General features: G+C 39.7%; 4 protein-coding genes across 4 annotated transcripts; 1 reads left to right on the forward strand and 3 right to left on the reverse strand.

Moving 5' to 3' along the window:
- Positions 1 to 651: 651 nt before the first annotated feature.
- LOC108045549 (putative polypeptide N-acetylgalactosaminyltransferase 11) lies at positions 652 to 3,093 on the reverse strand. The gene is made up of 3 exons (XM_044461607.1): positions 2,786 to 3,093; positions 1,962 to 2,727; positions 652 to 1,545 (listed from the first exon to the last, which is right to left on the reverse strand). Exons 1-3 carry the CDS (start codon positions 3,091 to 3,093, stop codon positions 931 to 933), a joined length of 1,689 nt encoding a protein of 562 aa, XP_044317542.1. The 3' UTR covers positions 652 to 930.
- Positions 3,094 to 3,519: 426 nt separating this feature from the next.
- LOC108045553 (polypeptide N-acetylgalactosaminyltransferase 8) lies at positions 3,520 to 6,419 on the forward strand. The gene is given in 4 exon segments (XM_017124921.2): positions 3,520 to 4,006; positions 4,819 to 5,596; positions 5,767 to 5,898; positions 5,900 to 6,419. Coding segments are annotated over 4 exon segments (1,875 nt in total). The 5' UTR covers positions 3,520 to 3,557; the 3' UTR covers positions 6,416 to 6,419.
- Positions 6,420 to 6,589: 170 nt separating this feature from the next.
- Positions 6,590 to 8,082, reverse strand: LOC108045554 (glycoprotein-N-acetylgalactosamine 3-beta-galactosyltransferase 1). The gene is made up of 4 exons (XM_017124922.2): positions 7,556 to 8,082; positions 7,399 to 7,495; positions 6,819 to 7,115; positions 6,590 to 6,767 (listed from the first exon to the last, which is right to left on the reverse strand). The coding sequence occupies exons 1-4, from the start codon at positions 7,969 to 7,971 to the stop codon at positions 6,600 to 6,602; spliced, it is 978 nt and encodes a 325-aa protein (XP_016980411.2). The 5' UTR covers positions 7,972 to 8,082; the 3' UTR covers positions 6,590 to 6,599.
- Positions 8,083 to 9,059: 977 nt separating this feature from the next.
- LOC108045551 (glycoprotein-N-acetylgalactosamine 3-beta-galactosyltransferase 1) lies at positions 9,060 to 12,398 on the reverse strand. Its single transcript, XM_017124919.2, has 4 exons — positions 12,004 to 12,398; positions 9,713 to 9,818; positions 9,301 to 9,585; positions 9,060 to 9,243 (listed from the first exon to the last, which is right to left on the reverse strand). Exons 1-4 carry the CDS (start codon positions 12,396 to 12,398, stop codon positions 9,106 to 9,108), a joined length of 924 nt encoding a protein of 307 aa, XP_016980408.2. The 3' UTR covers positions 9,060 to 9,105.
- Positions 12,399 to 12,787: the final 389 nt, after the last annotated feature.

Below are 12,787 nucleotides of genomic sequence, written 5' to 3' on the forward strand. Positions count from 1 at the left end.
TTGTCTTAACCTTGGAGTCTGTATATCATAAAACATTTTAATATAAATCTACTTAATATAATTTTTACTGTTGCCCACCACCTCAACACAAACCTTTAAGAAAAATGGTCATGATGTACGCGAGTAAAGCGATTAGTTTGTTGGCTATCATGCCAACGAGTAATTTATAGTTTAAAGGACCTAATGGATCAGGACCTGACTTACTGCCCGTAAGACAGGATTGGAACTAACAATGGTGCCCGTTGACTGATCTGTACACGGAAAAGTTTGCTAAATGAACTGGCCTGGCTTTAGCTAAATACCTTTGACTATGAGCAGACCATAACAGGTTATACCATGGAGCTCAGGCCTTTTATTAAGTTATTCTCAGATAACGGCTTAAAAACTATTTGTTTATTACATTCTTGAGCTTATAAATTGCAATTCATTTTAATTTTGATTGATTTTGTACAATGGATTCTGCTCCGAAAAATGTGGTAAGAAGAACTCATTAAGCGGCTTGAAATTCCAATCATTTTAGTGTTTCTTCCTACTACTTTTGACTCTGCCAGGTCAGCCTGAACGAATTTGTGAATCATTTCAATGAACTATAGAAAGGCAAAGAAATAATAAGAAATAATAAGATGTGATCAAGACGTAATTGCGTTTTTTGGAGTGTAAGGATTTAAGCGAGAGTTAAAAAACATTTTCCAGAGTCTTTGCAACAAATTAAGCAGAAAACTGAGGTGGGTACGTTATCAGTACATTCTTTAGTGTAGATTTCTTAAAGCCTTTATTTTTATTGTTTTACATTATTTATATTTCAAAAAGTAAACTACGCGAACAAATTATCTTAGAATTTATATTACGAGTTTCAAAAGAAAAAAGTTTCGGTAAGCAATCTTATTCATATAAAACTGGGATTGAAATAATTAGGTATGCTTAAAAAATTTAGTTTTTTACATTTAAACAAACATCCAAGGTGTGGTCTAGGCTTGAGTCCTGCACCCCAGTGTACATCCAACGTTGGCTCTTCATTTCTGAGTCACAAGTTCTTAAACTAAGGTCGCCCTTCTTTGCACCAATTTGCAGACATTTTTTTTCAACACTAACAAATGACCTGTGCTGGTAACTATATTGCCATGGATATTCTGGTACCTTTTTGGTGCACCTCGAAACCTTCACGTTATTTTTTGAGTCCACATCCAGACACTTCTGACCAAGTTTCAGTTGGCAGCTAGGCGTCAGTGCCCAGTCTTCGAAATTGGTTGAATTGCATTTCCTCATGATTGGAACGTCTCCCTTGATTGATAGGCAATAATTTGGCGTCACAAAGGACATTATTTTACCGATCGCATAGTTGGAAAGTCCGGCATGAAGATAATGGTTTCTGTATTGAGGCGCCACTTGGCTTCTGTACCATCCAAACGACTTGCAATTAAGGCGTCGACGTAGAGCTCGTGGTCCATCCAAAGATTCAGCAGAAAGATTTCTTAAACTTGGATTATACCGATAAAAATGGAGCTTATACTCGTCGAACCATACATCCACAACCCTTTTAAAGTTCTGAAATGGAAACAAAAAAAATTTCTAAAAAAAGAAGACTTAAAAGGAAGACAAAAGTATTCCGGTTTTGCATTAAACAATCGGGTGGGATATATAAATAAATAAATGGGAGAGAAATAAAAGTATTACAGTTTTTATAGTTAGTTTACATTTAGTACTTACAGTTACTAAGATGTTTTTTACTTAATAACGAGCAAGGAAAAAAGGACTAGGACAAGATGTAACGTATATGTGTGGCTGATTCAACCGTTTACAGTATGAAATATTTAACAACAAAGTCAATAATTATAGAGTTAATTTATTGTGTGAGAAGTAGTTGAATTATCGAATAAAAAGTAATTGTAACTGTGTAACATGGTTTTGTCCGTGCTTGGTATCCTAAAAGGTAAATTATAATTAAGGAAATATTTACCTACCTTTTTGACCTGCTTATTGCGATTTCTATTGGGAGCCAACTGAGCCTCTGCCTCATCCCGTTTATAGATGAGTCCTACACGAGAACAGGGAATCGTGAGAATGCGACCACCACACTGCCACACTTTGAGGCTGAGGTCCAGGGCATCGCCACCATTGTCCTTGAGACCCTCATCCCATCCGCCCAGTTTCCAGAACCAATTGCGATCTATGGCGAAAACACGTCCCTCCAGTTGGGAGGATGCGAATGGATTTGGTAGGTTCTTCATGGAGAACAGATCCAAGGGCAACCAGATACGCTCCAACTGCCAATCGAATGCCATTTGTTCAGGCTCTGCCACCTTTTGGTAGGCAAAAGTCTCTCTAGATATGGCATCCATAACGGGCTGAGTGGCTGATTTTCTGTCCAGCATGATGGGTTCCAGTAGCGGAGGAAGCCAACCCTTCGTGACCTCCATGTGGGAATTGAGAAATATGAGGACATCACCAGTCGCTTTCTTAGCTCCGGCCAAACGAGCGTGAATGAGTCCCTTTGAGTTGTGAACTTCCAGTTGTATTACCATAGGTAGGTTATTGGCGATGTACTCAAACACATCTTCATCGGCAGTTCCTTCATGAACCAGTATTATCTCAGTGATAATGTGGGATGACGATTGCGCTTCAATGCTGTGGATGGTCCTCAGCAGAGTATGTGGATGTTCCAGTTGAGTTGCTATAATAATGCTAGCTGTAACCCTTCCCTCCGAACTGTAGCTGATGTTAAGGCATCTGAGAACAGTAATACCTTGCACGGGAGGCTATATATTTAAAATATTACTCTACTCACTTCGCATCTCTATAATCCTCCAGAGTTCGTTTCAACGGAATTCTTTCAGAGAGCCAGGCGTTGTATTCATATAAAGTGAACCTTTCTTCAGCATCTACAAGGTCTCTCTTCGTCATTTGCAAATGGGCTTCTTTTCCCAGTTCACCCAAATGTTCAATTGAAAAGTACCCAAAGTCCACGGTCGCTCTTGATAAGTTATCCGTGTACATAAGCCAGATAATAAGAGAAATTATACAGTATACTAGGCAGAAGATCACACAGGTGCAAGGTGTACCAAACATCAATGTTTTCATTCTTATCAGTTTCATTCTTAGTTAAGCACTGCAAATAGTATGCTTTAAACGGCTTTAAGCTCTGTTTTAATGTGGTTAAAGTAAAACAAATTACTTCGATAGGGAAATGGAAGTAGAAGCAGCTAAGGGGATTCTAAAACTTCGCCTACAATTAAAATTTAATATTTGTATTTAAGATATAATATTTCAATAAAAGAATAAGCTAAAAAGCATTTAAAGAATATTTGTATATCAGATAACCGGGTTACATTTATATAAGAGATACAAAGATTGTATGTTGTATGCATTTCGCACAAACTCAAAGACTTTAAGATTTATTAATTTCTTTTACTTTTGCAATTCCCTGCCAATCTGTACCCATAACACTTAGCCTCGAAATTTAAATGGGCCCGCCTCTGATCGGTTCATTGAGCCACCGAATCGAAAACTTTCTCAGCGTATAAGATGGGATTACTGGCGTAGAAGACCGCTCTCATCACATGCTCAACTGGCCAGCTTCAGTCTTGGCCAAAACGCTGCGCGGTTTAAGCCGAAAGTTATTGTTTACCGTGCCGAACGGCTGTGCTTGTTTCTGTGATACGATGTGCCTGGATATTTTAAGGCAGAGGAAGAAGGTGTTGCTGCTGCTACTGCTGATGGCCAGTGGCAGTATCTTCTACTACCTATACACGCTGAAATTGGAGCGGGAGCGTGACGCAAACGTATCTTCGACGACGTCACGCCTGGAGCGTGAGATAAGCGATCTGCAGGCGGTTTTCGAGTCGGAGGTTGTCCCCCAACTCGGGGCTTTGGGCCGTCCGGCGAGGGGCAATTGGACCACTGAGGAACTGGAGGCCATCGCAAAGAGCCAGCGGGAAACGGGTTACAACGCCTGGCTCTCAAAGCGCATCTCACCTGAGCGAACTCTGTACGACATGCGGCATCGCAGGTGAGTGGGTCGAGAACGAGCTTCGAGAGCTTTGGAAAAGAGGCGATCGACGGCAGTATAAGAGTGCGATCAGTGGTGCCGGTGCTTCCAGAGAGGGAGAATCTGATTAAGCTGATTGCGATGTATTATTCAACTTTAATACGAACAAAATCTCAAAGATAAACTCAAATTTCAAAGTAAAGGAACGAATCTTTTAGGCGCTAAGCTTATTTTGTTAATCGGAAAAGTACAAATGGACTAATGAACACTTTATTTTAAGATAGTTTTTAAAATTGATTCAAGAAATTTATTTATTTTAAAGATCGGTTTGATTTTACGAGATTTAGGATTGACTTAGGTCAATAATTTGAAATTAATCTAATAGTTAACTCTATTTCAATACGTACGAAAGAAGTTATAATTCGCAACTTATTCTAGAAGCATACTATTTTTGTGCATTGAGCAAGCTGAGTAATTTAGCAGTTACAAGACTGATGATCCAGACTGGATATTTGATGATACATGAATGTACTTTAAAGTTGCAACGATTTTATAAAAATAGAAAAACACATAATTTGGCTTTACTTCATATTTTTAACATATTTGTTAAAAACAATTTGAAAAACTAACATATTTACTGTTATACATGCTTCCAATTATTAGTTTTGTTCATTAAGGTTCCTAGATTTGATTTCTTAGCTCCATTTCTTTCCCATAAAAAACAAGTGTAAGCTTAAAAATGTAAGCAGGCTATCAGCATCTGAAGAAAAGAAGCTACACCGGCATCACTGGCGAGATTATAAGACTCTCTGACTTGTGCGATCTTTCGACAGCTGTAAAAAGCTCAAGTATCCGCTGGAAAAGCTCCCGTCGGTCAGTGTGGTGATAACATATCACAACGAGGAGGCGAGCGTGCTGCTGCGAACGCTGAGCAGCCTGAGGAGTCGGACGCCGGTCCTGCTGCTCCGGGAGATCATCCTGGTGGACGACGGCAGCAGTTCGGTGGACGAGAAGCTCAACGACTTCCTGCAGATCAAGTTCCTCAATATGGTGAAGCACCACAGGATCTCCACGCAGGTGGGTCTAATTCAGGCCCGTGTCACGGGCGCTAATCTTGCCCTGGCCGATGTCCTGGTCTTCCTGGACTCCCACGTGGAGGTCACCCACGGCTGGCTGGAGCCACTCCTGGCTCCCATTTTGACGAGCAACAGGACCTGCACCACACCGATTATTGACACCATTGATTATGAGACCTTCGCCTACAGGAGGGGCAAGCCATCGAGGGGTTTCTTCAACTGGCAACTTAACTACATTCAGCTGCCGCTCCTCAAGGAGGAGGCGGTGGCCATGCCGGCGCCCCACAAAAATCCCATCATGAATGGAGGTCTCTTCGCCATCGGCCGGCAGTGGTTCGCCGAGCTTGGTGGCTATGACAAGGGACTGAAGATCTGGGGAGGCGAGCAGCTCGAGCTGAGCCTTAAGTTATGGCTGTGTGGAGGGCAGATTCTCGAGGTTCCCTGCTCCAGGATCGGTCACCTTTACAGAGACGGCAATTTCCAGATTCGCTATACCGATAAGGACAAAAATAGTGAGAAGAAACTTATTCAAAGGGTAAGAATAATCTTTGAAAGCTATGAAAGTATATTCATAATTTGTGTTGGATTATTTTATTTTATTGTTTTATTAACCGTTCTTAATAAGTTGTTGAGCCTTTGGCAATTTAAGCCTTAAATAAAGATGTTAAGCATATGGTATATGACTAAAACGTAAAATCCTTTCAGAACTACCGACGAGTGGCTGAGGTGTGGTTGGATGAATTGAAGGATAAGGTGTTTGCTAATATGCCGCATCTAACTGTGATTCCGGCTGGGAATCTTGCCGAGCAACGAGACCTTAGGAAGCGCCTTCACTGTAAAGCCATTCAAATGGTTTTTGGATCACTTGGCAGCAGATTTCCTGAATTTGTACCCCATAATAGACCCCGCCGAATACGCCACAGGGGTGTTGCAGAGTGTGTCTTCGCCGAAGCTCTGTTTGGATCGCACAGAAAGTCGACCTGGTCGACCCAAGTTAAGTTCCTGTAGTGGAGATCGGGTATTTCCGAGATCAGAGCTGCACTGGACCCTGACCAATCATCGTGAGTTGCAATCAGGACTGCTGTGCTTGGAGGTCCGCAACCAGGGAATGGAGGTCTATATCTATCACTGCCACCGGCAGAAGGGGAATCAGTTCTGGTCCTTCGACCCCAAGACTCGCCAGGTGATCTCTGGCCAGATGCAGGACTCCAGACTTTGCTTGGAGGTGCAGCCGGAAATACATGCCGTTACCACGGGTGACTGCGATCCGAAAAACTCCAAGCAGCAATGGAAATTCGGCTACCAAAACAACGAAAGATTGCACCATTTTTGGGACAATGTCAAGACGCATTAAACGTTGTCTTTAGACAATGGAAAAAAAAACAAACTTGCCATGATCTTGTCAACGATGACAACTTCCTCGTATTTAGTTTATTTTTAAATAATTTAGTTTTTTTTAGCATTTTGTTTAAAACAATCATCTCAGAATTATCTTTAGTGTATTTTAATTTAAGAGTAAGAGTTTTTGTATTTGTATGCTATTTCATATATTTTTGTGCTACAATCTTTCTTTGAATCTCTCCAGACTCAAAATTGAGTGGCACTCCAAACCTTCGAACCTTATATGTAAAGTAGTAATAGTTATAAATGATACTAGGGGTACTTGTCAGAGAGCAAATAAATCGCAAAGAAACCGGCAAGTTCATCTGCAAAACATTCGAATTAAGAATGAAATAAAATAAGGGATTACAACTTACATCAGTTACTGGGTAGTAGGAATGGTCGAGGAAGTATTTGTGCACCTCTATGGATTCGTTCATGCGGCCTCCCAAATGTAAAGCGGGATCGAAGGGCAGGAATCGGTGTCTTTGCCACTCATCTCGACTATTGCCAGGTATCACATTGACATTGGTGAGACATCGACCCAGTTCCTCGGTGGCCTCATCTCCTTTATCCTTCGAACTGCAGATGCTTTCGTTGGTCATCGCATCTAGTGTAAATCTTTTCAGAGCAGCTGCACTCAAGACAATCCCGGATCCACCGTGCATAAAGACCTACAATTTTAAAGTTACTCATAAGTTTCTTAAAGCCGAACTTTAATTATATTAAAATATCAAAGAAATTTTATTATTGTTCATTTCTCTTAATACTTTTTTTTTTATAAGTTTACGATTTTATTTATGTTACAAAAACAATTTGTTTTGATAGTTTTATCAGTTCCCATATAAATGAATTTAAATACAAATTTAAATGCACTTCATGCTATAAGGATTGTAATATACTTTAACAACAAGATTTTAAAATCTGTAATAACCAAAGAACCTTAAAAGTACTCACCAGACCGTTGGGTGTCCGCAGTTTGCAGCCGAAGTAGATAAGCTCATCGGGACTGTAGGACTTCAACATATAACGAAGATTCTCCACAACTACGAAACTAAAAGGCAACTAATAAGTAATAGGTTGTTCCTCTTAGTGACAAGCGCATCTACATTACTTATTATCATTGGCGTAGAGAAACCAGTCCGCCTCATGGAAGTGATACTTGTAGACGTATTCCAGATGGGCCCTCATCCGTTGCCATTTGTCGTGCAGATTCATAAATACCGCAGGTTCCAAATAGTGGTCAACATCATCACTGACAAAAAGGTAGTGATCGCAGTGCGGGGCCCAAGTTCGATGGATGTGCATCGCGGCATATTTATGGAGGTACGCAAAGGTCGTAATTATGCAGAAAATCCGTGGAGGTGGAGCAGCAGACACCGCGACCTCTTCGGTTTGGAGATTCCTGTGGACTTGCAGCACAGTGAAAAAACATAAAGTGCCCAGGAGCAGCAAGGAAATGGCACGACAAAGGGTAAACCTATTCCTGCCGCCAAGGCAGCGGTGCTGTGAACTGAACAGTCGTGGCATTTTGAAACTATTACTTGCACTGAGGGTTCAGATGGTGGAGTTATCGGCGCTGGGTGGTCCGTCGTCAATTTAATTATATTGAGTGCTTTTGTCTGACAGTGCTGCCTTTGGTTTCCCTTTGCTCGCCGCATACAAATTGCCTTTTTCAATTAGAATTATTAACCCACCTGACGACTCGGGCTTCGAAGACGTTTCGCCATCGTCTTTCATTCATGATAATGGCTTTCGGGTTGATGCAAAACTTTGCAGTTGGAAGTGGAGAGGCGACTTGAGAGTCCGGAAAGGGTTTGGTCATTTCATAAAATATTGCGTAAACCACACAAATTTAAAGTGGAGTATCGATTACTTGACTATCTCATCTGGCGCTTTTGTTCACCCTTTCCCTAGGCCATATTGTGACACTTTCCATGGAACACGAGCCCACAACTCTTGATTCGATTCAAACACGTTTCCAGATTTGCATAGATACTTGTATCTATTTTTGGCCTGCTCAACAAAACAAACAACTGTCAAATATATATGAGAAAAAAGATTATTCAATCGCTCGCCTCCATTGTGGCAAAAACAAAAGATCCACAAATTGTGTATAGAATTCAATAAACATATGTGAGTATACATAGTTATGGATTTCATGTGAAACTGTCAAACAGAAAACAAGGAACCTGTGAAAAGTAAGCGATATTCTGCTTATGTGGGATACTAATGTCTCAGTTTACGTGCTCAAGTTACCAGATGAGTTGTGGCATCTAACAGGTAAACGGAGGCCTACACATGATTAAGGTTACAGGAAGCAGGGAAAAGTGCAATATTGCATTCATACGGATATTTCCCTTCCCCACAGACATGTTGTAACAATGACACTTTGCAGTTGAGCAAAATAAAAACAAAAATCGAAGGGAAACGGAAGTAATTTTGCACAGACAAAGGGCACTGGGAAAATGAGACTCCAGGCGAGACGACAGATTCGTTGATGAACACGTTTATCCTCCCCTTTTCCCGTATGAGAAATGAATTATGTGATGGAGTACATGATATGTGGGTTACTTGGTATTACTAGGAAGTAACCAAAGTCCCTTTGCAATTGAAACGTCAGGAAGGAAAACTAATAACCAGCTGCCATAGGTGAGTCCTTTATTAAGGCATAAATTCTATAGAGTTTCGCCTGAGAGTGCCAAAGATCTTCGTTCGATAAACAAAATAATAGTAGTCGTAAATTTGCGGCGGATATGCTACGCAGAAGCTAATGGCTCGCTCGGATATTGGCACAGTGTTCTAAAAATAATATTAAAAGTCATATTAAAGCAAAATTAATTAAAAATAGAGTATTACCTCAGGGACCTTATGATATGTTAAGTTACGGAGCCAATGAATTTCATTGTAGCCCTTCAAGAACTGGTGGTCCATTGGAATGGGAGAGAATGTCTCATGTCCCAACTCATCCCGACTTTCGACTATGGTTACATTGACATGGCTCAGACAGCGATACATATCCAGTCCCTCAGAATATCCCTCCCAGTGGAGGCATTCCTTATTCTCGGGATCCTTCGATGCATTTGTGTATCGTCTCAAGGCCTCGCGACTGATTACGTAACCACTCTGGTGGTGGACAAAGGGCTAAATCGGGCGAGAAAAGCATAAGTAGTTTACCTGGTATTTGTACAGTATTGAGAAAAAGATGTATTATATATTTCTCAATAGTTTAAAACATTTTACTCTTAACGTAACAATAAATAAAACTCACCTTATGCGTGACAATGTTCTCGAGTTCGTAGCCAAAGTAGATCGGTTGAGTGGGTAAATAATTCCTTTGGCCTATCATATACCGGAGATTCTCCACAACTACAAAGCTGAAGATAAAAAAAATCACTTAAATGTCAGGCGAAAATTTCTTTCGTGCCAACCAATAATTCTCATTCTTCATTCACGTCGCAAGATCGTGCATATCAATAAAACCCATCACTGATCTGTTGTGCATACAAAGCCCAGTGCAAATATATACGAATGTTATGTCGCCAAATTGTTCGGCGTGAGTCTATGGATATTCAAAAAAATTTGAATAAGTGTAGAACGAAAGGCAAACAAGTGCTATTTAAAAAAGCCGTGAAAACAACATGGTGAGATCCGTTTTTGAATGAATTGTGGACACGCATGGCAAGCAAAGTCCAAGTTCAAGCCGCAAATGTGAGACGCAAACAGCGTTGGCCGAAATCGATAAACAAAATGTGGAAGAGCATAAACACTGCGTTGATTATTTGCCAAACAGCCAGTAATTGTATATAATGTCCATAGGTAAGGTGCCATATACTTAGATTTAAAGGCGTAGAAGTCACAATGTATCTATTTCGCATTGTTTTGTCATCAGGCGAAAGCTTGTAATTAAATATGTTCAAAGACAGAAGTTAAGCCGCCATTGGGCTGTGCGAATGATATTCTGTTTCCAACCTGGAGCTGGTCAATAAAACAACCAACTTTAATGACTGTTACTATAGACATAAACTTTTAATTGCCGGGCAACGACCACACGGAGTATCCGCCCAGTCGAGTTATCAAGTCATTTCAAAGACGATTAAACAGGGAATAAATATTCCGATCCTAATTCAATTGATTTTGTAATATTCTACGGCTGGTGTTGACATCACATCCAATAAATTCCCAATTATGTATGACGGCATAAATTAGGAAAATACTATTTCCATCGACAGCACTCCGGCACACTTAATTGACCCCTGGCACGCATTTTTTTTCAATACTAAAAACTCTTGATAATGCGCTCTAATCAATATCATTTACGACGACTGCATATAGAAATTCCGACATTTATATAGCCATTAACTTGGCATTTGAGTGTAAACAGAAGTACATAGATTAATTGAATTGCATTTTGCAAAGTGCGCAAAAAATCAAAACAAATTGATAGCGCAAATGGCAAATATATTTACACTAATGAATGTCGGCCAAATAGAGTGGCACATTGATACTTGTCAATAAATGTCTAATTTTGTAGTTTGAATTTGAAATATATTGGAAAATATTGGGATAGGGTTGTGTGGTTGGCCCTTTCTGAATAAAAATTCATTTGTCAAGTTATCAGCATAATCTGAGGCAAACTATGCTAATGGCATTCCGCACCGTGAATAGAAATCCATGGGAAAATTTTCGTTTCCAACTTCGAACTGAAATTTGTTCCAATTTTGACGGCAAACCTCCCTGGAGAGCAATCAAGCGACATATGCACAGAGGAATGAGGAGGAGGAGAATGGGGAACTGCATTGTGTTCCCCTACAAAAGACAGATAAACTACCGCCTGTAGATACTCGCACTTCCTTGGCGTTTCTTCCCCAGCTCCTCGATAAAGGAAACACTCTGAGGGCCAAACCACAAAAGGAAGCCGAAGAAAAATCGATCTACATTAGAGTGAATAGAACGGAACCGACTGAAAACGGGACGTAGACCTCAACGTAAACGAGAACATCCAACAAACAACAACCCAAACCCAAACTCGAGCACAAACAAACTCTGCCGAAGGCTGACTGATAACTTTATCAATGAAGAAGTCAAAATATGTTGAGTGAGGCGGCCACCGAACTTAGCGCTCATAAAAATAAACATCAAGAATGAATAAGGCACGGAAAAAATTGAGAAATTGGTTTACAAATAAGTTGAGATATAAATATGCTTGCTATATAATTTATATAGTTTTTTTGTGCATGTTACAATTTTAAACACGTATTTTTAAAATGTAGTTTTCAATTTATCGGTATTTAAGAAATTTTATATATTTAAATCATAAATTTAATTCAAAGTAAAATTTCTTCAAATATTTAAAAATGTATTCTATGTTTTTTTCATATGAAAACCTTTAATTTTAATTTTCAGTGTATGAAAGAGTGGCAGTCGAATGTTTAGTATATCATAACAATATTCCAGCGATAAAGGCAGATGACGAAAAATGCGCCGGAAATTTATGACTTCGTTCACATTCACATACAATTCAAATTAACTTACGATCTGGTGAATAATACGGGGTCTTACCTAGAGGCCTCTACTCTGAGAAACCAATCGACTTGGTCGGCATAAAATAGATAGGCGTGCATTAGCCCCCGCTGGACCAAAGTCCACGTATTCGTGGAATTGATCACAGGCACGTACGGTTCCAATTCACCATCGGTGTTGCCACTCACAAAAAGCAACACATTACAATGCTTTCCCCAAGTGCGTTTTAAATATTTGGCAGTATTAGGGTTATTATAATCATACGGTATCATGCAGAGTATCCTGATCTCCTCGTACAGGGGATCCAATTCATGTTTAAGATGTCTTTTTTGCGGACCTCTTTCAAAGAAATTTATATTAAAATAGAGAGTAATGAACAAAAACAAAAGTAAAACCAAGAACAGGAAATTGAAGAACCGTCTGGATGAAGACATGACTTCAAACTGAACTAATATTAATTTCAGACCACATGAATGGGAACTTTTAGTTTTAGATAAGTAATTTATCAACCTACAGATAGACATTAACCCCCTCCATTTATTGGGGGTTCAATGAGCACCCATCCGTGGTATTTTAAAAACACACGGAAGCTATCGCTTTAACCAGCTTTTATTTAAAGCAAAGTGATTGTTTAGCAGGTGTAGGAAGCTGAATTCTATTCTATAGACAGTTCCTATAATTAAACATTGATTAGTTTTTTTCTGCACAAAAAATAATCTTGATTTTGTGGTCGTTTTAATTTCATTAAATAAAGTTTAATTAGTGAATGGGCTGACGACTGCATGTACAATTTGAATAGTTCATTAAAATATATATTAAGCCC

The sequence above is a fragment of the Drosophila rhopaloa genome, unplaced genomic scaffold (genome assembly GCF_018152115.1).
Source record: "Drosophila rhopaloa isolate 14029-0021.01 unplaced genomic scaffold, ASM1815211v1 contig_47, whole genome shotgun sequence".
NCBI lineage: Eukaryota > Metazoa > Arthropoda > Insecta > Diptera > Drosophilidae > Drosophila > Drosophila rhopaloa.

Coding starts and splice junctions, on each gene's coding strand:
- LOC108045549 (XM_044461607.1), bottom strand. CDS start 3,093: ATGAAACTGATAAGAATGAAAACATTGATGTTTGGTACACCTTGCACC. Junction 2,728..2,785: donor GAGGATTATAGAGATGCGAA/GTGAGTAGAGTA, acceptor TACTGTTCTCAG/ATGCCTTAACATCAGCTACA. Junction 1,546..1,961: donor GCAATAAGCAGGTCAAAAAG/GTAGGTAAATAT, acceptor TTTCCATTTCAG/AACTTTAAAAGGGTTGTGGA.
- LOC108045554 (XM_017124922.2), bottom strand. CDS start 7,971: ATGCCACGACTGTTCAGTTCACAGCACCGCTGCCTTGGCGGCAGGAAT. Junction 7,496..7,555: donor CTCTACGCCAATGATAATAA/GTAATGTAGATG, acceptor GTTGCCTTTTAG/TTTCGTAGTTGTGGAGAATC. Junction 6,768..6,818: donor CCTACTACCCAGTAACTGAT/GTAAGTTGTAAT, acceptor AATGTTTTGCAG/ATGAACTTGCCGGTTTCTTT.
- LOC108045551 (XM_017124919.2), bottom strand. CDS start 12,398: ATGTCTTCATCCAGACGGTTCTTCAATTTCCTGTTCTTGGTTTTACTT. Junction 9,819..12,003: donor CTCAGAGTAGAGGCCTCTAG/GTAAGACCCCGT, acceptor TTTTATCTTCAG/CTTTGTAGTTGTGGAGAATC. Junction 9,586..9,712: donor AGAACATTGTCACGCATAAG/GTGAGTTTTATT, acceptor CGCCCGATTTAG/CCCTTTGTCCACCACCAGAG.